The 26,022-nt window shown below is 40.0% G+C and overlaps 1 protein-coding gene across 1 annotated transcript in view; it reads left to right on the top strand.

Annotated features, from left to right (window-relative positions):
• ATR (ATR serine/threonine kinase) overlaps positions 1 to 26,022 on the top strand; it is a 1,835,177-nt gene that overhangs the window by 1,767,274 nt on the left and 41,881 nt on the right. Inside the window, exons 45-46 of the mRNA XM_044071973.1 lie at positions 14,549 to 14,700; positions 17,360 to 17,468. Coding sequence (XP_043927908.1) covers positions 14,549 to 14,700; positions 17,360 to 17,468 — 261 coding nt within the window. The remainder of the gene's footprint in view (positions 1 to 14,548; positions 14,701 to 17,359; positions 17,469 to 26,022) is intronic.

The following is a 26,022-nucleotide window of genomic DNA, read 5'->3' as shown; positions in this document are numbered from 1 at the left end:
CACCCCATGTGTCCCATATTTTGTTGTGCAATAATTTGTTACATTTCATCATGTTCCATATTATCAATAAATATTAATCAGTTTATCCACACTGATGCATTTTTTTTATCTTGCCATGTATTACTGCACCTCCCTAAGCTGCTTGCAGCAAAATAAGTACTCATTCCTAATTTTATTTTATTTATTTATTTTTTATGTGTGTCTGCCCTCATGGGGAGACATCCTGGTTCCTTTGCAAAACTAAATCTGTCCCATAATCCACTATGAGAGCAGAGATTATGATAAAAAATAGCCCTACCATTTGTTCTCAGACTACACTTTCATTCACTTAGAATGGAGTATTCAAGCTCTCAAAAACATCTCTCTCATATACTTTCAAAAAAGCTTCTATAAGTGGGTGAGGGGGTAGATAATGTTCCTTGTATACATTCTGAGATTTAAGAACTACATCGCTAAACTCAGAACCTACAACCAGGAACAAAAGACAAACCTCTGTTAAGGACCAGCAAATGTTTTTCGGATAGTTCCAATGAAGAAAGATTAATCACTAATGTTCTTTTCTCTGCTTCCAGGCTGGTACATTTCTCACCAGTGATGTCTTCTCTCGGTCCACTGAGAGTTTCCTCCTTTTCCGACTTCTGCTGTGCAACCACTGCCAGGATGCATGGTTGAAGGTTTCAATGGAACCAGTAACACCGGAGATGAATGTGCAGACGTAGAAGTCACTGCAGCTGAGTTTTTCAGAAGCGTTCCTAAAACAGGCACTGAAATTTCCCCAGGGCCTGTTGAGGAAGTAGAAGCCAAGGAATCATCCATGGATTTAGCAAGGATAGGTTCTATTCTAGTATCTGTAGATGCAGTCTCTATATCACCAATATCAGCAAACATGGAGGCATGGCTAAATCCATCATTGTTCATTCTCTTCCAGTAGCTTTATTTCATGACCAAACAAAAATGTTCCCTGATCTGAAATCCAGGAAATCTCTTTCAAGCTTCTTTTTCTTTTGTATTTGTAGCTTGTTGCCATAGGCAACCACATTATCATACAAAGCACTAATCTTAGAATGATAAAACTCAGAAGTGAATTTACTAGATATATTGGATTGTAGTCTCTCTATATCATGCAATCTAATGAGCCTTATATAGTCAAAACCAAGTTCCAGTTTTAACACTTGCCAACGTTTAAGTAAGTCAGTATAAAGCTCACCATATTTGGACATTCTCAGGACTCAAAAAAAGTCCATTCCTTAAATGATTATGTCAGGTGAATAGAGGGAACTGTTTTATCAGGCTCTGACATGGGCAGCTAAATATAAGGGGAATATAATGGGACAAACCATAATTCCATTGTACTGCCTCACAGCTTGGCAAGGGTTGCCTGAGAGAGCGAAGCCTAACTTTTTCTCAGTAGTATAGTCTGTTAGACAGGCTGAATCATATATGCAAGAGTTTACCCCCAGATAAAGGCTGTAGCCCTGGTAACATGAAGAGAGACATTCATATTGCCACCCCTGTTTAAGATTCGCAGCTCCAACTTCTGGTTCATCAGCAGTCTTGACTCTGTGCAAGTAATTGAGATCTGAACAGACCTCTTTACCATGTCTTGGTTTGCCAACTCAAGATTTGTGAGAGAGAGAACAAGAAAATTTCTTTCTCAATAGTTAAAGTTCTTGGTTAAGGAATAATCTGGAGATGAATTCAATGGCTGCAGTGAGTCAGCTACAGGAAAAAAGGGGACACTGGTTTGCTGGTTGGATCAACCTTCATCCAGATTTTTATTATTCCCTTTTAGTCTATGACAACTTTAAAAAAGTCTCCACCTGAAAAGAGGTTTAGTACATCTTCCGTGGAAGAAGCAAAGATTTTATGGTTATTGCCACTTAAAATGTTTAGTAATGAATATGTTGTGTTTTTTTTATTCACATCTCTGTTTAATTCTTTTTCTGTCAGGTATTACAATAAGACAAAATGTGGCATTGCAAACAAGGTTCATTATTTTAATGTATTCCAATACACTGGTACTAGTTTTTATGTTCATCTCTTTGTAATACTTAAAATGTTCCAGAGTCTAGTAACTGATGCCAATAAGTCAGTTCATGCTTTCTAAGAGTCTTGATTTATATCTATATCAAAAGTTTTAATGTTATTTTGTGTGCATGCAATAGGGTATGGCAAGAATGACCAAGCTTTTATGTTGGGATTCCTATTCATAAGGGCTTTATATTGTTTAATGTGTTTTTTGTAAACTTAGAACTTATGTGCTTCTGTTTGTTTTTTGTAAAATTTTCTCTCATCATCCAGAGAAAATTATTTGATACCAACTCAGTATATTGTGATGGTAATGTAAGACCTGATTTGATTTAGGTAATGATCTATGACTAAACGTACAGGATTTGTGTCAGTATATCTTAAATAAAATAGAGACAATGCAGTTAACAGCCAGAAAAAATATACCTACATTTTAGAACACTTGGTCTTTTCAACAACACAAGCTGTTCATGGAAAAGGTTACTTATCAAACATCTGTAAAATAATTAAGAAAATTAAATTATATCATACAGATAATTTTTGGGATTACTATGAAAAAATAAATAATCACATGTCAAATGACAATGACAAGAAATCTATACTTCTGTCCACAAAGTAAGCATCTCTTTCATTGCACTGGAAACTGTTCACATGGAAATTTATTCATAGGTCCTTTATTTTTATTTATTTTATTTATTTTACATTTGTTGACCGGGCTAGTTTAACTGGATATATGTCCATTTTCAGTAGAGGCCCGGGGAGAAAAGCTCCAAGCACTAGCAGTGACAAATAATACAATATATAGTAATTAGTCAAGTAAGTTACAGTACATTGGTTGTGTTGGCAAGAACAAAAATAGTAATAAGTCATTTAGTAGGTAGAAGGTAATATCCAATAACAGAGAGATAAACAAAGACAAAAATATATAATTTTTTTTTTTTTAATATAGATTACAAAGTAAGCATCAAAGAATAGTATGGAAGAGAAGTGTAGAGAGAGCACCACACACACAACACACATAACACCACATAAAATGGAAATAATGTTTAAAGAAAATATAAGATGTTGGAGATGAAAAAGGAACTTGAGAGCAGATTGGAGGCCTATGTTTTATGACATAAACTTAAACCATTTTAGAATAAAGTTATTTTTTTTTCTTGCAAATAGTTTTTAATGATAATTTCCATTTGGCTAAATCTTTGATTTTGTTTAATGCTCCCATACCCCAAATGTGTTGCTAGAAAAAAGCTTCACTTTTATGGACACTACTGGCTATAGCAAACAAAACCATTACTACAGATTAGAAAAGTGAGACTTCACCCACATTTAAAGAATACAGAAACATTTTATTGAATGCATCATGAATGGAAATGAGAACCATTACATTGAGAAAAGAAAGGACCACATCTTATTATAACTCATGGAAGAAAGTGATCGAAATAATGGAGAGAGATGGCAGTAATACCTCATAAAATGAAGTTTTAAATGTAAAAATGTGCAATATCTTTTAAACTTAAGACATCTTTGTAAATAGTTTGTTTAGATTTTATAGTTGTGCATTGTATATAGTTAACCTGTGTAAATTGTGTTTTATATTGGAGAGTTATGAAATTACATTAATTTTGTAAAATCAATAAAATCATTTAAGCAAAAAAAATACATTAAATGTTGCTTGAAGCTCTCATAAGTACGGAGATTTGTGTTAAAAAAATCACAGAGAAGGTAGGTAAATATTTAAAATGTGGAGTTTAAATTTGGATTTTCAAGCAAGAGTGCTTGACTTTAAATGGTTTGTTCTTCCCCTACTTATGTATGAGCCAGAGTTTTTCTGTCAGACTACCACCTACTTTTTTACAACACTGAGATAAATGACTAAAATAAGTAGATTGCTAGGAACTGAAAAATGTATGTGTTCTGATGCGCAAGAATAAAAGAAGAGTTATAATGGAAACTGTATGTATAATGCACGTATATGATAAAGGAAAATGTTACTGGTTCTTTTTTCTTTGATATGTAAGTTCTTCTTGAAGAATTAACAATGGGATGAATGAATAAAGTTGTTTGAAAATTGCATCAAATGCCCCAGGTTTCAGAAAAATCTCTACTGCTCTTGTAAATTGCCTACTGCAGGTAGGTCAGCTTATGTGTAGACTTCCAAAATGCCTGCACATTCAGTAACAACTTAATTCTAATTCTCCCAGTGTGAAAACCAGTGGACCTAAATTTCTGGGTAAATTTCAGTAACTGGCTAGTAAGTGCACTGCCTGGATGCCAAGAAAAAAGAACTACAGAGAGCCTGAAGGAAAATTGGCTACAAAAGGTGATGGAGAAACACTGACTGGGAAAAGTGCAGCTGTTAAGCAAAAAAGCAGTGGAAGCTCCACACATGACTTCCAGTAATCTAATCTAGAGGAAAGTATAAGGCAATTGCACACAGACTTGATTAAAATAAACAAAACACTGATCAAGTATATCAACTCAAACAATAAAAGGCTGGAAAAAATGGAAGAAGCTTTAAACAGATATTCAGATAAGGAGATAAAACTGCAAAATTCACTGTCTGAATATAAGACAGCACAAGAAGAGCTGTTTCAAAAAAAAAATAATAGAATTAGAAGACAGAGCACTTAGGGAAAACCTGAGATTTTCTGCTGTACCAGAGAAGCTAGAAGGAACACACTGTATTAGTTTTATGAAAGCACAAATAAGCAACTGGACTGGTATTCCACTACATGAACTGTTAATTGAAAGGGCACATCATGTATATGCGCCAAACTTGGCTATGAGAAAGCAACCTAGACCTTTAATAGTAAAGATACAATCTTACCAGCAGAAGGCATTGATTCTGACAAAACTGTGGCAGAGGGACAAAGTACTAAAAATGGGAGATAGGACAGTGTTTGTGGAGAATGACTACTCATTGTACACCAGGCAGAAGAGGAGTAAATTTATTCCATTATCAGGGAATGTTGAGAAGCAGGCATGAGATTCAAAGTTCTGTACCCAACTACCTTCAAAATATTTTCCCTGGAGGGGCAAAATCATTTTTGATGAAGTCCATACTAATGAAAAAATACAAAACCTTGTCCAACAAAAAGTGACTTGTGAAACAGAAGGAGATTCTGCTTCTTGTTCTTCTCGTAATATCTACTACAGAGAAATTATGCCACTGAAACCTTTTCCAGTGCTTCAATGGAAAATGCTTTAGAGAAGGAAGAAACAAGAGTCAACTGGAAGAATCTAGAGGACATTGGAAATGAAACAAATGCAGTATTTTGGAGATGGAAATGAATAAGAATAAAACCAGTAATTTGGAAACTGAAAAATGTGGGATTACAAAGCAGTAGTTATATTTGTGAAACATGACAGACCAAGAATATCTGGAAATATTGGACTTTGCTAAATTTATAGAGGACTGTAAAACTAATGCCTTACTTCACGTCATTAATGTTCAAAGAATAGAACCAGTAAGTTAGGAATTAACAAGTGTGGGCTTACAAAGCAATAATTATATTTGTGAAACATGACAGGACAAGAAGATCTGCAAATATTAGACGTTGTTGGACTTTGTTAAACTTGTAGAGATCTCTAAAGCATATGTGTACTTCATGACATTAATGTTCAGAAAAATAAGGAGAGGGGATGAGGAGGGAGAAAGTTAACTGCAAGCAAAACAACCTTTTTCTTAATGGTACTATTTTAATAGTGCATTATTTTCTTTGTATGCTATAAAGAAAAGTTTTCTCAGTTATTTTTAAGTGTAATTGGGATACTAATGTAAATAGGTGCTCCTGTTTTTTTTTTCTCCCCTTGCTTGTTCGGCTTTAAGAAAGGTAGGCACTGCAGTGTAAAAAGAAAGAAAAATAAAAAATCTGGTTAAAACAGCATGACAAAAGAAAAAAGTGTGCTTTCTCTCATTCTTGCAAGATGAATGACTGGGTTAAGACCCTTAGCTTAATCTAGTAGCAAGTTTTACAGAAAGAATGTAAGTGAAAAGGAATATTGAATATTATAAGTCTTTTTTTCTAGTAAACAAATGTATGCTTGGCAGTTCTATGTCTGGTTCTCATGTCTCTAGGAGACAATGTGATAGAGGAATGGCTTGGAGAAAATTCTGAAAGCATTCAAGTGTTTTTCCAGCTGAGAGAGTTATAAACATAAGACAAAGCCAGATAACACTTTGTAGAAGCACAGGCTGTATCATGCAACTTAGTATGGATAACCTTTCTTTTAGTTTATCTTGAGTCTGTGTGTGTGTGGCTGTCAGTTTGGAACATTTGTTCCTGTTAAGACAGTAACACTTCAACATTTGAAGTTGTACATAATTTTATGTGTTGTTATTGAGTTATAACAGGTTCTAGGGGGAGTATTGTGAGGTTTGTTTAGGGCTTTCAGTAAAACAAAAAGTTTTGCAAGATGTGACATAGGTTGAAATTGAAATGACAAGAAACAACTGTATAAAAGATTTAACCTGCCACACAGTATATGCATGTAACACAAAAGCTGGAACTAGACATTTAATAAAAAAAGCTGTTATACGTAAAATGTGTGAATAATAACTTTTTGAGAAAATTATGCTTTCTGTAATGTCTTTAAATGTGAATGCTCTCACAGATAAATACAAAAAAGAAAGAGTAATGAACTATATTAAAAATGTAAAGTGCACTTAGCTATGCTACAGGATGAAGAAAATACACTTGGAAAGAACTAAATATGTGATAAACAGGTTTTCAGGATGGTTATTCAGTAGAATGCCTGTGGCAAAGGAAAAGAGGAGTACTTGCATTAATGCAAGTAGAGCTCCAATAGTGATAGAAAAGAATAAAAAAAAGATAATGGCAGATTGGTAGTACTAAGAGGCTACTGGCAAGGGAGGAGGATTACATTGGCATGCATTTATATTCCACTGGAAATTGCTATAATGGAGCTTAAGAAAATTCTGGGAGAAATAATCAGCTTTCAGCAAGAAATATTACTTGTAGATGACTGAAATTTGATCTGCAAAAGTAAAGATCTGTCTGGGGGGCCCAGAGGGGACCATATAACAAAGGAGGATAGATTTTTGAAGGCATGGAAGATGTGAATTCAGTACTAGGGGTTCAGAGTGATTTTACATATTCCCCAAGATACAAAAACTGGGTTAGGCTAGACAGAATTTACATTTATGCATTTAATTGAAGGTCTTGATGTGCACCCAATAACTATGTCAGATCATGTGCCAGTAATAACTAAAATAAAAACATGGGGTAATGAAATAAAAATGAGATACTTGTGCATTCCCACCTATTTATTGAAAACAGAAATTTAAGGAATGGGCAGTGGAAATAATGCAGGGGCTGTTAAAGAAGTTAGAAATTTCTTCTGAAAACATAGTTAGGGAGTGGGATAAAATTAAAATGGAATTTAAAAAAAGGTTGGAAATAAAAAAAAGGAGAATATGGTTAAGAACATTTTTTTAAAGTTTTGCAAAATAGGGGAAACCTCACAGAACAAAAGGAGGAACAACTGCAGAATGCTAAACAGAAAATAAGAGATTACCTCAATAATATGCATGAGTGTAGAAAGATTGCTGTTAAGCAACTATTTTTGATAACTCTAGAGCACAAAAAAATTAGCACAACAACTTAAGCAGCAGAAAATAGAAAGGGCTGCCGCCATGCTTAGGGAACCTATAACAAGGAAGATAACAAGAGATCCTGTAGAAGTATTAGAAATATTTTGATAAATCTGTGAAAGTCTATAAAGCAGAGAAATGTGGAAATCAAGAAAAGATACAAATGGAAATGTTTATGGAAGAATTAAATAAGTCAAGGTTAGAAGTAGATAAGGCTCAGTTTCTAATAGCTAGGATAGGAGGACATGAGATAAAATTGTTATGTATAATGAATCTACAGGAAAGTCCCCAGGAATAGATGGTATTCCTGTGGACGTTTGGACGCCAGGAGGGAAAAAAATGATAAAGCTCTAGAAGGTTTTAACAGTATTTTAAGAGGAGGAGAAGTACCAACATCCTGAAAGAAAGTAGTGATAGCTGTAGTACCTAAAGAGGGTAAAGATCCATCAGATCTATTTTCATACAGGCCCATTTTAATACTAAACCATAATTATAAAGTGTTTATGTCTATAATGGCTAAAAGAATAGCACAAATAATGCCAAAATTGATAGATATGTATCAGTGTGGTTTTGTGGAGGGGAGGCAAACATTTGACAACATTAACAGAATATTGATGATCCAGAGGGAAGCAGAATGTAAGAAAATACCATTGTTGTTGATGGGTCCTGATGCAGAGAAAGCATTTGACAGAGTAAGCTTGGACTTTATAAGCAGGGCAATGGAAGCATTTGCATTTCCTGAAAAAAATTATAAGGTTGATTAGGAGGATATACAAGGGATTGGAGGCAGACATTAAAATGTGTGGGGTCCTCTGATCATTTCTGCTTGATAGAGGAAACAGGTAGTGGTGTCCTCTTTCCCCTTTTATTTGCATTATATTTAGAACCATTGGCAAAAGAAAATAAGGGACTCAGAAATTCAAGGGTAAAATTGGTATGGTAGTCAAGAAAATCTGGCTCTGTTTACAAATTATATGATTTTTATACCTGACAAAACCAGAACGAGACAGTGTTGTGGAACATTTTGAGATGGTTTCTCATCTTTTTGGGATACAAAATTATTGAAGCTAAAACAAATGCAGTAGCAGCAAATTCTGTGCCCACACACAAATTGGTTCAACAATATCCATATTTATGGGGATATGATAAAATGAAGTATTTAGGTGTATGAATTAAAATGATTCTGGTGTAGCAGTTAAGGATATGTTTGAAGAAACAAACAAAACATAATACAAAAACTGAGAAAAAGGAAGTTTTGCTGTATGGCATGGATAGTAAGATACAAGCAGTCAAAATGTTTTTAGTTCCTTTAGTCTTGTACACAGGTCAGGCAAGTTTTTATCAACCAGAGGAGAAGTTGTGGATAGCAGTTAATAAAAAGCTGAAGAACATTATCTGAGAAGGGACGACAGCAAGAGTCAAGTGGGATAAGATTATTCTTCCAGTAGAATGGGGCAGATTGGGATTACTCAATTTCAAGGGGTATTCAGAGCTACACAGTTAAAGCTCCTATAGATAGCACAAGCAGAAAACTATAATTCAAGGTGGAAAAGGATGATGTTGATACAGGGGGAAGCTCAAGAAACAAGGAGAGACTGGGATTCTGGACGCAGGTCTTTAAGGAGAATGACCATAATCCTACAGAATATTAGATCCATAAAGTATTCATTATGGTTTATACAGTGTATTTTCCATATTAGATCCATAAAGTAGCAGAACTAAGCCAACACAGGGTATAGAGAAAGGAGATTCTACAAAAAGGGATGCCTGCAGTTAGGTATATAGACAATAATCAAGAGGGGGCTGGAATTTATTGGAGAAATTTGGCAAAGAAACAAGGTATTGGAGGAAATAAGTAGAGAGGGAAAGATGATAGAATGGGAAGATGCTATGATTTTATTTGGACTGCAGGTTAGAGATTGTTTTCCCTATCAAGGATATATCAGAGTATAGGCAAAGAGAAAGAAATGGGGGGGGGGGTTCTTAAACGAAAGACCAGCACTGGTAGAGTTTTTAATACAATCTAGAACAGAAGCTGCCATTAAAAAGGGAATAATTAGTAGAGCATATGAAATATTGCATGTTGACTATAAAAATTAATCAGAGGAAGTTAGAAAGGATTGGAAAGAGAAACTGAGCAAGCAATTCACAAAGAAACTATGGGAGGATATATGTATGTCTCCCAAATATGCAACAAAATCTAGAAGATTTAGGATTTTTGCTTGGAAGTGTTTACTTGGATATTTTTATACCCCAAGTAGACTGCAGAGAATTCTTTCTCAGGCAGCAAATGTTGGAGATGACTTGGAAGAAAGCTAATTGGGAACATATTTTCTGGGAGTGCGGTGCATTGGCAGAGTTAAGGATTCACTGTGAGATGCACTGTCTGATATGCTGGATGGGCTGATTGCTGTGATGAGAGAGAGGATTTTTTTGAGCCATGATACAGAATCAGAATTGCCTAAACGTAGTAAGGACTTGCTGTGTCTAATTACGGTGGCTGCCTAAAAAGCAGTTGCTAGAAAATGGAAATCAAAATCTAAATCAACTGTACTAGAAGTAGTGAATATAGTAACAGAGATAAAACAACTGGAATTGAGATCTTTAGAAAAGGGTAGGAGCAAACTACATAGGAAAAATGGGAATTGTCGGAAAAGTACAACAGGGTAGAGGAATGAAGTTTAAAAGAAAGCAGGACTTAAATGAGCTATGTAATGTTTGACAGAAAATGATTGGGGTAATTATAAGTGATGTATAATGTTTGCAACTGGGAGTGTCTCAGTATGATTTGTGATGTTAAATGCTTGCAACTAGAATTGTGTCAGTGTGGATTGTTTCATTTATATAAATGTATGACTGCCTATGTCGTAAGTGATGGTGTAATAAAGATGCCTTTTTAAAAAAAAAAAAAAAAGGCAGGAACTGAATAATTTATGTAATGTTGCTTAGGTTTTATTACATATAGTGATATATGTGAAATATAATGTTTGTAAATGTGAACTTAATACAGTTTGATTGCTTTTATATAAATGGAAATTTGCATATGTCACTGGTGATAATTCAATAAAGGTGTTTAAAAAAAACATCAAGGAGATGAGGGCTGTGCTTCTAGCTCATCAGGTTTTCATACCCTCTTTCATCCAAGGCCCCTCAATGTTTTCTTAGACAGTGCCACAGTGATGTGGTATGTCAACAAGCAAGGAAATACAAGGTCCTACCTCCTTTGCAGACTAGCTCTTCAGGTCTGGGATATAGCTGTCCAGTATCAAGTGACTGTTCAGGCTGTCTACATTCCCTCAAAGCACAGTCTTGTGGCAGACTCTTTGAGCAGGTCCATCACACAAGCTCATGAACAAATGCTTCACAGAGATGTATGTGTTCCTGGACATTATCCATCAGTGGGGTACTCCTCAGGTAAATCTTTTTGCATCCCTTCTGAGCAGACAACGTCCTCTTTTCTGTTCCAGAATCTCAACTCCTCTGGCTTGGAAAGTGGATGCCCTGTCTTTCACTTGGAAGGGGATGTTTCTGTGCTTTTTCACTCCCTTTCTCCTGGTTGCGAGAGAGTCTTGCACAAGATCAGGTAAGATTATTCAAAATCTTGTTGGTGACTCCCTTTTGGCCTAGACAACATTGGGTCCCACTTCTTTCTCACTTGGCCAGGGGCAGTCACCACAATTTACCACACCAGGAAGACCTTCTTGCACAAAACAAGGGGTCTCTTATCCATCCTCGCTTGTGCACTCTTCAGCTGATGCTGTGAGTGATAGGGTTTTGATCCCTTTTAGGAACCTTTTTTTCTGAAGACGTGCTTCTGGATCTGTAGGAGGCCAGGAAGCCCACTACTAGGAAATCATGTTTGTCCAAATGGAAGAGATTTTCTGTCTAGTGACTCTCTCACCATCAGGATCCCTTATCTGCAGAGATTCATCTACTCCTTTCTTATTTGTGTAATATGATCCATGCTCAGTTGGTATATTCTTTAGTTAAAGCTCACCTGTCAGCAATTTCCGCTTGTCTACCTTTGACATATCCTCTGGCCTCTAGATTTGAGGTCTAACAGTTTCTGAAAGCGTCCTTCATATCAGGCCTCTCAGGAAACCTATTCCGCTTTCCTGGGATCTCAGTTTTGTTCTTGAAAATTGAATCAGGCTCCTTTTTGAGCCTGCTGTTTTAGCTTCCTTACAGCACTGTACTGGGAAGACTGTTGTTCTTTTGGCTCTTACAGTACTTCAGCCAAGAGGGTTTCTGAACTTCAGGCTTTCATGGCTGTCTCTCATTTCTTAGTTTTCTATAGGGACAGGGAGCCTCTCCACATTAATCTTTTATGCCCAAGGTGGTCAATGAGTTGTCCCTTAATCGGTCTATTCATTTGCCTTCCTTTTTTCCTTCCCCACAGTCTGCCAGTGAGAAGGTTTTTCACACCTTGGACTTGCATAGGCAGCTCAGATATTTAGATGAAACTAAAGTTATTTGAGCAGGTTTTTGTTTCTTTTCATCCCAGGTCTTTGGGTTTAGCTATTTCTAAGTCGATCCACCTGCTCCTTGATTTCTAAAGCCATTTCTTTTCGTTATTCTTTTCATGGCAAAAGTCTTTCCACGTCTGTAAAGGGTCACTTAACCATAACTGTTGCTTCTTCAAAGGGCTGGATATCACTTCCACCCTTGAGGCTGCTACTTGTCTTCTCTCCACACCTTCACTAAACATTATAAATTGGATATTATTTCCAGGGCTAAGGCTCGCTTTGCTAGGCCTAACTTGCATGGGTTTCTTGAGAGCTGTTCAGTGCCATCCTCCTCCCAGGTTTCTTCTTGAGCTTTTATACTCTCCCTTATGTAATGAATACTGCAACAGTGATATGGAAGGACATAGTATAGTTGTGTAAAATCTTTGTTCCTCCTGGGGCTTTTCAGTTCTGAAGTGTGTGCATCTGCATGTCACCTTTACGCCCTATGCCTAGTGCAGGCAGCATATGTATGATGTATGGTGCCTGTAAATACTAAAATCTTTGGTATACTGGCCAGACGTTGGGCTATCCTTGGCAGGAGATCCCTGACGTAAGGAATACTGCAACAGTGAAGAGAAGGACATCTACTGTTATGGTAAGATTTTACACAATTGTACTTTCCTCTCTTCCTTTTTGCCCGTCCTGTAAACGTTGCCATTGAATACCTTATCTTACATGCTACCTATATTTGGGCAAATGTAGTCTGTAAATAGTCCTGTAATCTCCTTTTCTGTTTGCACTAGTGTCTTTGTCACCTGCAAGATATAGTATGTCTTTTCTTCATGTATACATAGGAACACTCTCATATTCACATTCCTGAACTTGGAGACAGTCACACCCATTATCCTGTTTTCACGGGCGTGTGTTCAGCTGGTGGTGGTATTGACTGTTTCGCCTAAGGGAATGTCACCTAAAATCAGTCTTTTCTAGCTCTCTGTATTCTTAGCTCTGTCTTTGCAACAGCATTTAACTGTTTTTTCCTTGTTTTCCCATTTTTATTTGACCTAGATGCTTCTCATTTCAGTTTTGTAGCCTACACATATGCATGAATGTGTACTCCTTACTTATTTTAACTGAACTTTGGTAACTTTATTTTTGCAGTTTAGTTTCAATGCTAGTTTGCCACCCTTGCTTAAAGAGTACACAGTACCCCATAAGGTCACTTGTCCGTCACTTGTCCATCTGTCTCCTGCATTAGTTATTTTGGCATCCTGAATATTTCTTTTCACTTCATGTAGAATACTTTGTTTTGTCCTTCACTCTGCCTGTGCAGTGATTGTAACCTTAAAAAGGCTAAAAATCTCCTTTGTGTGTTGCACAGCTCTTACAGTTTTGCCTACCTTTCTCAGCTGTCTTTCACATTATGTAATTGATATGCACATGTATAAACATATAAAGGTCGGTCTTTACTTGGTCAGATGCTCAATTTGTTGTCATAGTGTAACCCATGTCACTATTCTACCCCCCACTCTGTGCCATAGCTTCTCCTTCTCAACCCGTTCTGTAGTCCCCTGTGTTATTTAATCCACCTAGGATTAGTAGCATAATGTGTCAGCTCCTCTTTCCCCTGGTACTAACTAGCAGTTGGTATTTGTGATGCCTTTTAGCCTCATTAGTTTTTCTGAAGATATATGCTTGCCATCTAAGAGCCTTCCTCACAGACTTCTTTGGCTAAGTTGTTTCACCTAGAACAAGGGCAAGAGCCCTACAGCCTATTAATTACCCTTAGGGTGAAAGTCAGAAACTGGGAGTGGTACTGTTGTCTTTGGAGAAGAGAAGGATTTTGCACTGTCTTAATTTTGTAGTGACTGTGACTTCAGTCTTACACTTAGGTGTAGGGACAGATGCATTCTACCTCACATGTTGTACCCTGTTTGCAGTCCTTTCCCTGGACTGGCTTTACCCCCAACTTCCCTAAGTGACTGAGCCTGCATTACCTGCAGCATTCCCACCTCCCTCTGCCACTAGTCAAACTCTGATTGTCTGAGACATAGTCAAGGCTTTATCCATGTAAGCCAAAGAGCTGCCAGATTTGAATTCCCTTTAAGAAGTTTATTCACCCTCCCATTAAACCCCGTAGCATGGTTTAGAGGACTCCCTGTTCTGTAACCTAAATGTACACTGAATTCAGTACTGCTTTTTATGTACTTATACTTTGTGTGTGACACTAATGATTTTGTGGTTGTGGCTGCTCTAATGACTGAACAGCTGAGAAAGAAGGATTCCATAGAGTTACTTTGTCTTATTGCTGTGATTGCCGAGATATGAGCTAAGAAATATCACATTGTTTTATTTCCTGCATTAGCTGTAACATTTGCTTAATAGTATTATCTTGGTACCAAATTAATTCTGAATTTCTGAAACCTTGTTTTGTAACATTGTGTTTGCTTATTTTGAGGGTGAAACATTTGATTATCCAGAAGTTGTCCCTTTCCGGTTGACCCACAATATGGTTCATGCTATGGGTCCAATGGGAACTGAAGGTCTTTTCCGCAGAGCCTGTGAAGTGACAATGAGGTTAATGCGTGATCAAAGAGAACCTTTGATGAGGTAATAAGCAGTCATAAGTGATTACTAAAAAAGGTAATAACTGTGTCAGTTGTTCATTCACATGAATGAAGTAAGGATGCTCCTAGATGATTTGATATACACACACACACACACACACATATATATATATATATATATATATATATATATATATATGTGTGTGTGTGTGTGTGTGTGTGTGTGTAACTGCTACATGTGTGCATCTGTTTGTAGCTGTAAGGCTCATTTACTTGTTGATAAGGAAATTTTCATGAAAATAGTGTATACAAACAACAGTCAAAGCCCATTAACTACCTAGTCAGCAGAAATGGACTTAGTAAATCTTCATGGCAGTCTGAACAAGTAGGTCCTTATTTTTGTTGTAACATCTCTGTTATAAGGAGGAAACAGGTAGCTTAACTCCTCAGCTGTTCATGAATGGTGAACCACCTCTAGACCTGTCTTTCTCAGTGCTAACAGAGGGTACAGATAGTCCTACACAGTCCTCCCTCTGTTGTTTACCTTTTTTGTGAGAAAGATTTCAGTTGTCAGTTCTGTCATATTTTTCCAGTATGATGAAAAATCATAATACCTCAAGTTAATTATGCAAATTTAATTGTGTGTATTTTTTAAATAAACATTATTACCAAAATTGTTTTACCATGTGCCAGGGCTGTGAGACAACCCTTGCTCTTCACAAAAGGCACTACAGAATTCCCTAATGGAGAAGAAAGGCCAAAAAAGAAGTGGCACCTTATCTCTTCTATTTCAAGCATCTTCAGGAGGGAAGCACCAGAGATGCCATTTTGTAATGGTTTCTTCAGAAAAGTAGGTCTTGTGCTTCAGGACAAGTGGAAACCTCCAATTCACCAAACCACCACCCATTGACGCCATATCCATTGTAATGCTTGACTGGCACCACTGCTACCAAATATGAAGATGGACTGGAACCACTGACCCTAAATGCTACAATATGAATGCACCACTGTCACCAATGTGACATCCAGATGGCAGGATGCTATCCAGTGAGATCAAGATGGCTGAAATCAGTGGGGTTTGAATCCCATCAGTGCAAACCAAGGGTGAAGTAATAGCAAGAAAGTACACAAAGTCTGTTTGAATAAATAGTTTACAAAGTACATCCTCGCTCCAAGAACATAAAATGAATATGTACTGCTGTCCAGGGTATAGGCTTCCAACAGCCATACCTAGAGAAGACTACTTACATGTCACTTACAGCACTCCCAGGCCATAGCCTCACCATTTTTTGTGAATCCAGATCCTCCAGTGCCTATTTAAGTATGGTGACTGTCACACAAATTATTTTCACATGTACGCACACTAACTCATAAACACGCCTCAGAGAAGACTAGAGGAAGTCTCCAGTTCCCAACAGCTTTCTTCCTGGCATGGTAGCACTGCCACCACTGTGAGTTTTAGGGTCAGAGTTCCCCGATTACCTGTTGCTCTAAATCAAGCCACATATGAAATACACCAGTTAATAGCCACATGTGAAATACACCGGTTAATATTTCTTTCACTGTTTTGACATATTATTTTGTACATGATAAATGCAGAAAACTATATCTTGGTGTTATGGAATATTTTACACTGTTCTGAGTCTTTTCAGGATATAAAGTAAATGAGAATAAATCAAAGGTTATAGCAGCAAACTATATATTCACATAAATTGGTTCAGCAATACCCATATCTATGGGGTCATGATACGATGTATTTAGGCGCATGTCTTAAAAATGATTCTACTGTGAACAGATAAGGATATGTGGGAAGAAACTAAAAATATAATAAAAAAAATTGTGAGGCTGGAAGCCCTTGATTTTTGGATACTGAATAATGAGACAAGCAGTGAAAATATTTATAGTTGATTTAGTTTTATATACAGATCGGGCATATTTTTATAAACCAGAGCAGAAGTTGTGGAGCATAATTGCTAAAGAGTTGAAGGAATTTTTTTCAGAAGGGGAAGAGCGCAAGATTCAAGTTGGATAATTTGGTTCTCAAAATAGAACAAGGTGGGTTCGGATCGCTTCATTTGAAGGGATATTTTTAGACCTATGCAGTTAAGGCTCGTATACATAACACAAGCACAAGGTTAGAAGTTAGAGTGGAAAGGGATGAGAATAAAATTGGGGTGGAGTGTAGTTTGAGAAGTAAAATTAGCAGGTTTTTGAATGTAGGTCCTTAAGAGAATAACACAGCTATACAGAATATTACATTCATAAAGTAGCAGAAAGGATTCTAAGAACTAAGCCATTAAGAGAATGGAGAAAAGAAATTCAGATTGTCAGACTCTTTCAGCATAAACAGAAGTGAGCATTCTAGAAGATGCTTTGTGGTGTCATTCTTTTGTGCTGCTTTTGACCACAGTCAAGATGTAGCAAGGAAAAGTTGAATGATGTAATCATTTGTCTTTTTTCTGCATGGTCCATTTCTTTTATTTTGCATTGGTATCCTCCTGGCAAACATCTCGCGCAGAGACAGTGTCCACTCAGAGGCAGTCATATGCCTGATAAACGTGAGGATTAAAGTAGGAAGCTTGTGGGCACTGGCAGGTTTGATAGTTGCAAACTTTGGTGAGGAGGGTGTCAGAAAAATGTAGTAAGTTGACCACTTTCTTAGATATTTTGTTGTGTTATGACCTATCCCTTTCTGTATATAGTGTCCTGAAGACCTTTTTGCATGATCCTCTGGTAGAGTGGAGTAAACCAGCTAAGGGACCAAGTTCAAAAACAGAAGTCAACGAAACTGGAGAAGTGGTCAATGAAAAGGTGAGTAGATAGTCCATTTGGCTTGTTTGAAGTTTTTCCATAAAGCTTCTATTATTGTAACGCTGTGTGTCTGTTTTCTTTGAACAAGGTCTTTGCTACTTGTTGATAATGTTATGTGTCTTGTCATCAAATGCCCACTCCAGTCAGAGTCTTTAAAGTTGTCTAACACCCCTTTTGTACCTGGAAAGGAACCCTGTTGTATCCCTTTTATGCTGTAAGCTTTATGTGGAGTTATGTCAGACTCCCTGGCATGCACCTTCTGCCGCTGCTGTTTGTCAGATAACAACTACCTGTGTTTTAAGTATTCTGTGCATGAGAAGGTCTGTCAGCATTACCAGTAAAGCTATTCTGGCGGTTCAGATATCTCATCTTCTGAAAGAGAAGCACTCCCTTTACATTTTTTGCAGATTTTGACTGTGATTGTATCTTTGCCACTTGAATTAACACATTTGTTGTAGAAAGTAGTTCCTTCAATAGGATTTTCACTTGCCTTCCATCTTCTGGTTGGAAGTGACTCACCAGGTAGACCAGTGCAGTAGTTGTGCCTTTTTTAACAGAAAAATAAATAAATAAGTCAGTGCATAAGTAGTTAGCTTTCGGCAAAACACAGCTTTTATATCAATCTCACTGTTTAGGCTGCTAGTGAGTTTGGAACCAGCTGGGAAAACACTCCAACCAGATGGATCTAGGTTCATCACCCCTTATTGTTGGAGGTAGCAACAACCACCTGCATCCCAGTTTAGCTTCCTGTCACTATGGTCAGTGGCAATTTGGATATAGCTTAGGAAGTTGGCATTGTGTTTAAGGATGAGAAGAACATGATATATGTATTTCCCAAACTGATGATTCCTCCTCCCCCACCTCGCCCCAACCCAGAATTAGAGATGTTAACCCAATTGCTATTTATGCTAACATCAGCTAAGCTGGTAAAGACAACAACAGTACTGCATACAGATAATAAATGCTTAACTAGGGTGTATTACATAATTTACGTATTATGTCAAAGAGCCCTTTCTTTTAAGGTCTCCAAACACCTCAGCTTTTTTGACTACCCCTTTGCATGCTTTTTTGTCTCAAATTAAGTAGAAAAGGAAGAGATAAGAGGTTGATGAAGCCAACTTAGTGAGTTACAAGGATCAGTTTCAGAATCTTTCTGGGCTGGATTCTGACTTGGAAAGAGAATTTTTTCTCATTGTCACTCAATCAGAATTTGAACGACTGAGCTATATTTACAAGTAGGTGATTGTGGCAGTTTCCTCTGATCAGAAATGCTATGCTGAGCTTATACATTAGGGAGAACCTCAGCCTTTAGCAGTTCTGCCTGTTCTGGAGCACATCAAGAAGTAGCCCAAACTCAGGCCCAGAATCCCGTGTCATGGGCTCCTGCTTGTAGGTGAAATAATAATTCTTTCAGGGTCTCTAAAAATAGGGAGGATGGGATCATTTGATGTTGCGTGGGGCCAGGAAATGCACCTCCCCTAATCCCTTGCCCTGGAAAAGTATTCCAGGGCATTTGAGGAAAGGGCATACCATTGTTGTACTGCAGTTTTCAGAGCAACAGTTTATCAGGTATGGCATTATGCTATATAGATCTTTTGAAAGAGGTTCAACCACTTCCACTGAAATGTAAATTACTCACACTGGGAATACCAGTTTTGATGATTGTAACAAAGTTTCTTATTTAATTTCTTTTAAATACATTTTTCTCTCTCTGCCTTCCTCCCATCAGCCATGTCCTACATCTCTTAAACTCATTCTGTCCCTCTTACTGAAGCTGCTTAGTGAACATTGGCTGTAGTGGAAACTGACTAGAAAGGCCATCATCCAGGAGCCATGGACAGTGTTTGGTTTCTTTCAGGGCTTTCATACTCTGTTTCGTAACCAGGGTTACTACTCTCTCTGCCATCCCCACCACAAAATCAGGGCAACCTACATTCAAAGGCATCCGACCCAGAATGTCACCAGAGCTGGAAACTGCATGGCATCTCCTGGTACTGCTCCAACTTTAGCAAATTTAACTTTGTTTATATTTTTAAATATGTACCTAACACCATCAGGAGGACCTGAAATGTATGCTCATAGAGAAGGTTGCACAATACTGGACCGTGTCATATGTGCAGATCCTCTGGTTGAATGGCAAACACTGCTTGGTGTGTCCAGTTGCATGTCATGACCTTATGCACTGCTACATTGTTTCCCTGCCTCCATTAGCAAACAGTTTGCAACCCCCTTCCCCAAGATGGATGAGCTAGCAGCATCTGCTCATTCCCACTTCCTTTGCCAGCTCCTCCATTGCATTGGTTGCTAATTAAACTCAGGTTGGCTGGATTGTTGTAATAATTTTCTCTCTCTGTGCCACAGATATGACTGAAATACAAGTACCAAAGCTGACTGCAGACCTAACAGATGGCATATATAAATTAAAAAAAAAATTAAGCAAGGCATTATTAAGTCAGCGTATGTAGGGGTTACAAGCTGCCTGCATATGTCTGCAAAATGGTCATTGGTTATTGTATTCTGCACAAGGTAGTACTGCAGTATTGGAGTTTAATTTACAAATTTGTGTTCTTGTAATGTTTTGCAGTGTATTATACTGTGTTAACTAAACCAAAATGTTTTTGGTTAGCTATTAATGCACAGTATGTGTTACAATGAAGAAACATTCAATCTGATGTTGTCTTCATTCCTGCTCATGATAGGGTCTCAGATCCAACCTTTGGATCTGGCTCGGCCACATGCTCCAGACTTTGATGTGACTCTCGAGCTCCTCCCTCTTACCCATAATGCACTGCAACCACCCAAGCACCTCAGATCTCGTTTGCCGTTTCAGCGACTGGATGTAGATCTCTGCACTCTAGAGCTATACTTACCTTTCTCAGGAAAGTCAGCATAATTTTTCAGTAGTGTTGGATTGTAAGTGACCTCCCTCTTCGTAATTATTCTTAAAACCTTTAGTGTGTGTGCATGGGAGAGTTTCTCTTGCTTATCTTCCTTCATGTAAAAAAAAAAAAAAAAAAAAACAAAGTAGATTAGTTAGTTTGTTGTAGTTAGAAGTTACATTTAATGTTAAATTACATTTGGTCTTCAACCTGTGGGTTATCGATCCATATTGGATCCGAGCCGGCAACTTTTGCTAGCATCAGCTCCCAGAGCTCCAACTCCTCCCCTTACCCGTAATACACCTTCACTACCTTCCATCCCCAGATCTCCTTTGCCACAATTTGCTTCACATTGTGTCTTTTGAGTTCCAACTAGCAGTGGGTTTTAAAACTTTCTGTGAGTAGTTAAATTTTATATATTTCTTCAGATTAGTCTTAGTATAGGTCCCCTTTCTTCTCCCCTCGCTTGGTGTGTCAAGTGTAGTGGTTTTTAGGTAGAGTAGTTTGTTCAGTGTTGTAGGAGGTAGCTTCCCCTCCTCCCCTCGGTGTTATATGTAGTGAGTGTTGTGAGTGGGTGTGTGTGTGTGTTTATTATTTAGAAAGATCTTGCCTGTTTTTTTTTTTTCTAAGGTTATGTTTCTCTTATTTGGATGGCTGAAAAGCTTGTTTTCAAGCGCTGCACAGAGTGTGGCCATAAGTTATCCCCAGCGGATGGCCACGCTCAGTGTGTTTTATGCTTGATAGTGGCCCACCTGAGTGTGGCTTGTAATATTTGTGCGGGCTTCAACCCCCGCGCCCTATAGGATAGGAAGGCCAAGTTGGCCCTCAAATGTCTTCTTCCTCCTTCCGTCACTCTTTCCTCATCTTCAGCTTAGGTCACAGCGGCTGTTGTGGCTGCCTCTCCCTCCTCTCTTCCTCTGACTTCTCCTCCCTCCCAGGCTGGGACTCAAACTCCTGTACCAAAGCCTGTGGTAGTGGAGCAGAAGAGAGGTAGAGAAAGGGAGAGAGAGTGGAAGACGAGGGAAAAGAGGAAGAGATCCCTGGACCTCACTTCTCCAAGTAAGTCAGCATGGACCCTTGACTCCCCTCGGCTCTGATCTCCAAGGTTCTCCCTGGAGCCGGAGGAGACACGTCCAGCCTCTTGGGCCTCGGTGCCCTGACCTGCCAGGTTGGTGTCCGTGGCCTCGTCACAGTCAACCCGCTCATTGTTGGATATGGATCTGGATAAGATGGAGGCCCTTTATCCGTACACAGATCCAGATGGGGGTCTTGCCAGCCCCCCTTCCCTCTGGAGGTGGGAGCTCGCTTCCTTTCTTTCAACCCATTTCTCCTTCTCCGATCCGACCTTCGGCTTCGGAGTACTTGGATCCGAGGTTGGCTTTGATCAGGGGGTCGGCGTTGACGGTACATGCTTCCTGAACGCCGACAGCTGCCTGGAGCGTTTCAGATCAGACTAGCTCAGATCCGAGCCATGTCGGATCCGAGGGAGTGGAACCTTTTACATTGACTCCAACTTTGTCGGGCCAGGTTCCCTCCCTCGGAGCTATGTCCACCTTGGGCCTGGCTCCGATTCTCGCATCGGACCCAGGGAGTCCGACCTTCATATTGGTTTCTCAGGAGGTTCGCTCTCCTTCAGCATTCGATGTGGTAGAAAGGGTTCTCTCCATCGGATCGAGACCCCTGACCTCCTCCTCAGCTCTATGGTCCCCATTGTCTTTCCAGAGGGACAGCCCATGCTCGAAGAGCCCCAGACGGTTCCTGCCGAGGAACAAATGGCTTGTGAGCGGCCCCGGAGAGCCCCGCCGGAGATGTGCCTCGCAAGCATATGTGCAAGAGGAGGCACTTGGACTCCCCGTAGTCCCTCACCGAGGACACGGACTTAGATGATGGAGAGGGTTCCCCCAGGTCACCTCCCAGTGATGTCTCCTTTGTAGACATCATGGAGATCCTGTACCAGCGGGGAGGTTGCTCTGCCCCCAAACCTTCTTCTGATGAGTGTGTTCCTGGAGGCTTTCGGCATGGGCCCGTCTACTTCCTAGGTGTCCCCTCCCACGGATCCTTTGGAGGATTTGGTCACCTCGCAGGCATGGAAGGAACCAGACACCATGGAGCCTATCCCAAAGCGACCCAATAAAATCCTCAACCCCCCCCCCCCCATTGATAGGCCATCTTGGAATAAGGGCTCACCCATGGCCACCATGGTGGTAGCAGCAGCCACTAAGAAGGAACTTGCCCAGGAGAGTTCCTCTGTCCACCCTCCTGACTGAGAGTCGTGGATGATAGACTGCGTAGGGAAGCGGGTGTACACTAAAGCTACCTTTTCAATCAGGGCACTGAATTATTTGGCTCATGTCACTAGACTCCAGCGCAGCCTAGTTAAGAAGCTGGAGGAGTCTCCCCCCAAATCCATGTCACAGGAGGACAAGGCTTTGTTCTCCGTGAGGATGGACACTTTAAAAGCGGTGTCTAACACATCCGTGTGACTCCTCTCCCATGCTATGGAAGGAGCGGCTAGGGCAGCTAGGTCCAGCGTGTCCATGAGGCGTAACTTCTGGCTAAGGTTATGTCAGTTTTCCGAACCCTTCAAGACGTCATTTGCCGGTGCCCCTTATGATGGCTCGACACCGTTCTGTAAGACCGTCAAGGAGACATTAGTCCAGAGTGAGAAGGAGGAGAAGACACTGTCTGCCGTCAGGATCCGCTTCTCTAACCCTCAAAGGTCCTTTTCTCAGAACCAGAGAGGGCAAAAGAAGATGTGGTTCCGAAAGTCACAGTATTCCCGGGACACTCAGGGCTCTTCTTTCCCCAGAGGCAGAGGGGGACAGAATGAATGCCAACCCAGAGGCAGAAGAGGTCTGCGGAACTTCGGGTCTTGAGAACCTTTCGTGGACAGACCCGATCAGCAACCCTGAGGGGTTGCCCAACTGCTCTACTCTGGAGCCAGTCGAGGGAAGATTGTCCTTGCACCCAGCGGCATGTGAGTCCATAACAACGGACTGCTGGGGGCTTCAAATCGTATCCAGAGGATACTCTGTCCCCTTCGTGGGTTCTGCCATATCTCCCAGACACCTCCAGGACGTACCACCCACGCAAAAGGAGGCAGCAGCACAGGAAATTTCCAAGCTGCTAGTAAAACGAGCCATCAAACCGTCCCCCCAGATCAGTCCGGAACGGGCTTCTATTCCAGGTTCCTTTTGGTGCCAAAGAAAACAGGGGACTTAAGGCCTATTCTGGACCTCTCTACCCTGAACCTGTCAATTGCCAAAGAGAAGTTCCGGATGGTCACGTTACAGTCCATCATGCCGTACCTGCAAGAGAGCAATTGGATGTGCTCGTTACACCTCCAGGTTGCTTACTATCACATACAAATGCACAGAAGCTCCGCTTCTGGCTAGGAATCAATCATTACCAATTTCGAGCCCTACCCTTTGGTCTCACCACTACCCCCAGGCTGTTCACCAGCGTGATGGAGGTCGTAGCGGCTCACCTGAGACTTCAGGGGATTCAGGTCTATCCGTACCTGGACGATTGGCTCCTCACTGCTTCCACCAGGAGTCTACTTTCCCAAACCAGGGATTATATCCTGGCATTGGCCCAGTGTTTGGGGATTACAAGCAACACATCCAAATCTCTCATAGATCCTGTACAAGTGATAGACATTGGTGCCAGGATAGATACTCTTCAGTGCAAAATATTCCTGACCTCGGAGAGAGTTCAAAACCTGAGGATGCATGTCTCCCTGATCTACCATTCTCATCTTCCAACGGCGGAATCAGTGTTGAGGACCCTAGGCTCGATGCCGGCGACCATAACTCTTCTCCCGTGTGCTCGATTACACATGAGTATTCTACAGTGGACTCTAGCGGTTCAGTGGTCCCTGTTGGACCTGCCATTGACATATCCTATTCAACTCAGTTGAGTCTGTTGGTCATCTCTCATATGGTGGATGAGCTCTCTGGACATTTTGGAGGGACGACCCTTTGTTCCAGCCCTGGCCCAAACCACAAGTGACCACGGATGCCTCCCAACTCGGGTGGGGGGCCATTGTTCGGGCAGGACAGTCCAAGGCCTGTGGTCCCCCATAGAGACCTGCTTGCATATAAATGTCCTAGAGATGAGGGCGGTCCTTCTAGCGTTGCATGCCTTTCATGCATTTCTTCCTGTGCGGATGATTGCTATTCAGTCAGACAACATGTCAGTGGTCTGGTATATCATCAAACAAGGAGGGACTAGATCTTACCCCCTTTTGTCACGAGGCCATGAGAGTGTGGGAATGGGTGATCTCCACCGGTTGCTTTCTCATCACAATGCACATTCCGAGATGGTCCAAGCGAACAGGCTAAGTCAGAACATTCTGACGCCTTACGAGTGGTCTCAGAATCTGTCAGTAGCGGAACAGATCTTCAGCGAATGGGGTCAACCTTGCTGCGATCTCTTCACATCTCAGACAGTTACAATTCTATCTACACAGGACAAAAATTTTCCGTAAATCTGATCAATTGTTTGTTTATTTCTATAAACCCTTTTTGGGTTAACCTGTCTCCAAGGTCACTTTAAAATGAAGAATATAATTGTAGAAAACTCACCAAATATGTGAAGCAGCGGTCCAAACCCACAGATAGTAGCAAATAAGCAAGGTCACTTTAGCTAGATGGATTTCTTCATGCATCCTGCAGGTCTATAAGGACAGAGGCATGTCTCCTCCAGGTCAGGTAAAAGCTCATTCCACTAGGTCCATGGCTACGTCTGCGGCCTTTTTGGTCTAGTGTCTTTGGATGATATTTGTTCTGCAGCTACTTGGTCCTCATCTCATACTTTTATTTCTCATTACAAATTGGATTTGACTTCCAGAAGGAGAGCATCCTTTGGTTCCGCTGTGCTCAGGAATATCCTTCCATGAGGGCCTCCCAGGAGTTTAGTAGCTGGGGACTCTGTCCCAAAGGTGAAGACCAAATGAAGTAAACTACTTCTGATAAAGAAGTTATGTACTCACCATAACATTCCATCTGAGTAGTTGTACTTCATTTGTCTTCAACCATCCCTCCCTCCTTCCCCCAGACCTTGGCACATGATCAGCCTACGGGCTGCAGTATAGGTCACAAGTAAATCCATCAGGTCGGGTTCTCAATATAAGTTCAGCAAACTCAATCTGGGGATGGAAGGTAGTAGAGGTGTATTATGGGTAAGGGTAGGAGTTTGGAGCTCGGAGCTCATGCTAGCAAAAGTTGCCGGCTCGGATCTGATACGGATCTGTAACCCACAGGTTGAAGACAAATGAAGTACAACTACTCAAATGGAACATTATGGTGAGTAAATAGCTTCTTTTTAACATTCAATTAGAGTTATAGTCTCAGTTCTGATTTAAGTTTCAAGTCTAAGGTTAGGTACCTTCCCAGCTTAGCTTTTCGTTGAGTGTCCATTGTTTTTTGGCAAGCTTTGGCTGTTATCATGTCTGACAAACCTTCTCCCGGCTTTAAGCGTTTCACTTCCTGTGGGTATAAAATCCCCAATCAGGATGCTAACAAGGAGTTGTATTGCTTAGTTGCAGACCATTTGAAGGTAGAGTGTGTAGTCTGTGCTTCTTTTAATCCTGGAGCTCTAGCAGACAGATGGGACAAGTTGATACTGAGGGTTTTTCTTCCATCGTCAGCTCCTGAAGCTCAGATCCCTTCCAC

Source organism: Protopterus annectens, chromosome 5.part0 (genome assembly GCF_019279795.1).
Source record: "Protopterus annectens isolate FY-2018-M chromosome 5.part0, PAN1.0, whole genome shotgun sequence".
In the NCBI taxonomy this organism is placed as follows: Eukaryota; Metazoa; Chordata; order Ceratodontiformes; family Protopteridae; genus Protopterus; species Protopterus annectens.
The sequence above is the reverse complement of the archived record's forward strand: the minus strand, read 5'-3'. Positions and strand labels throughout refer to the sequence as shown.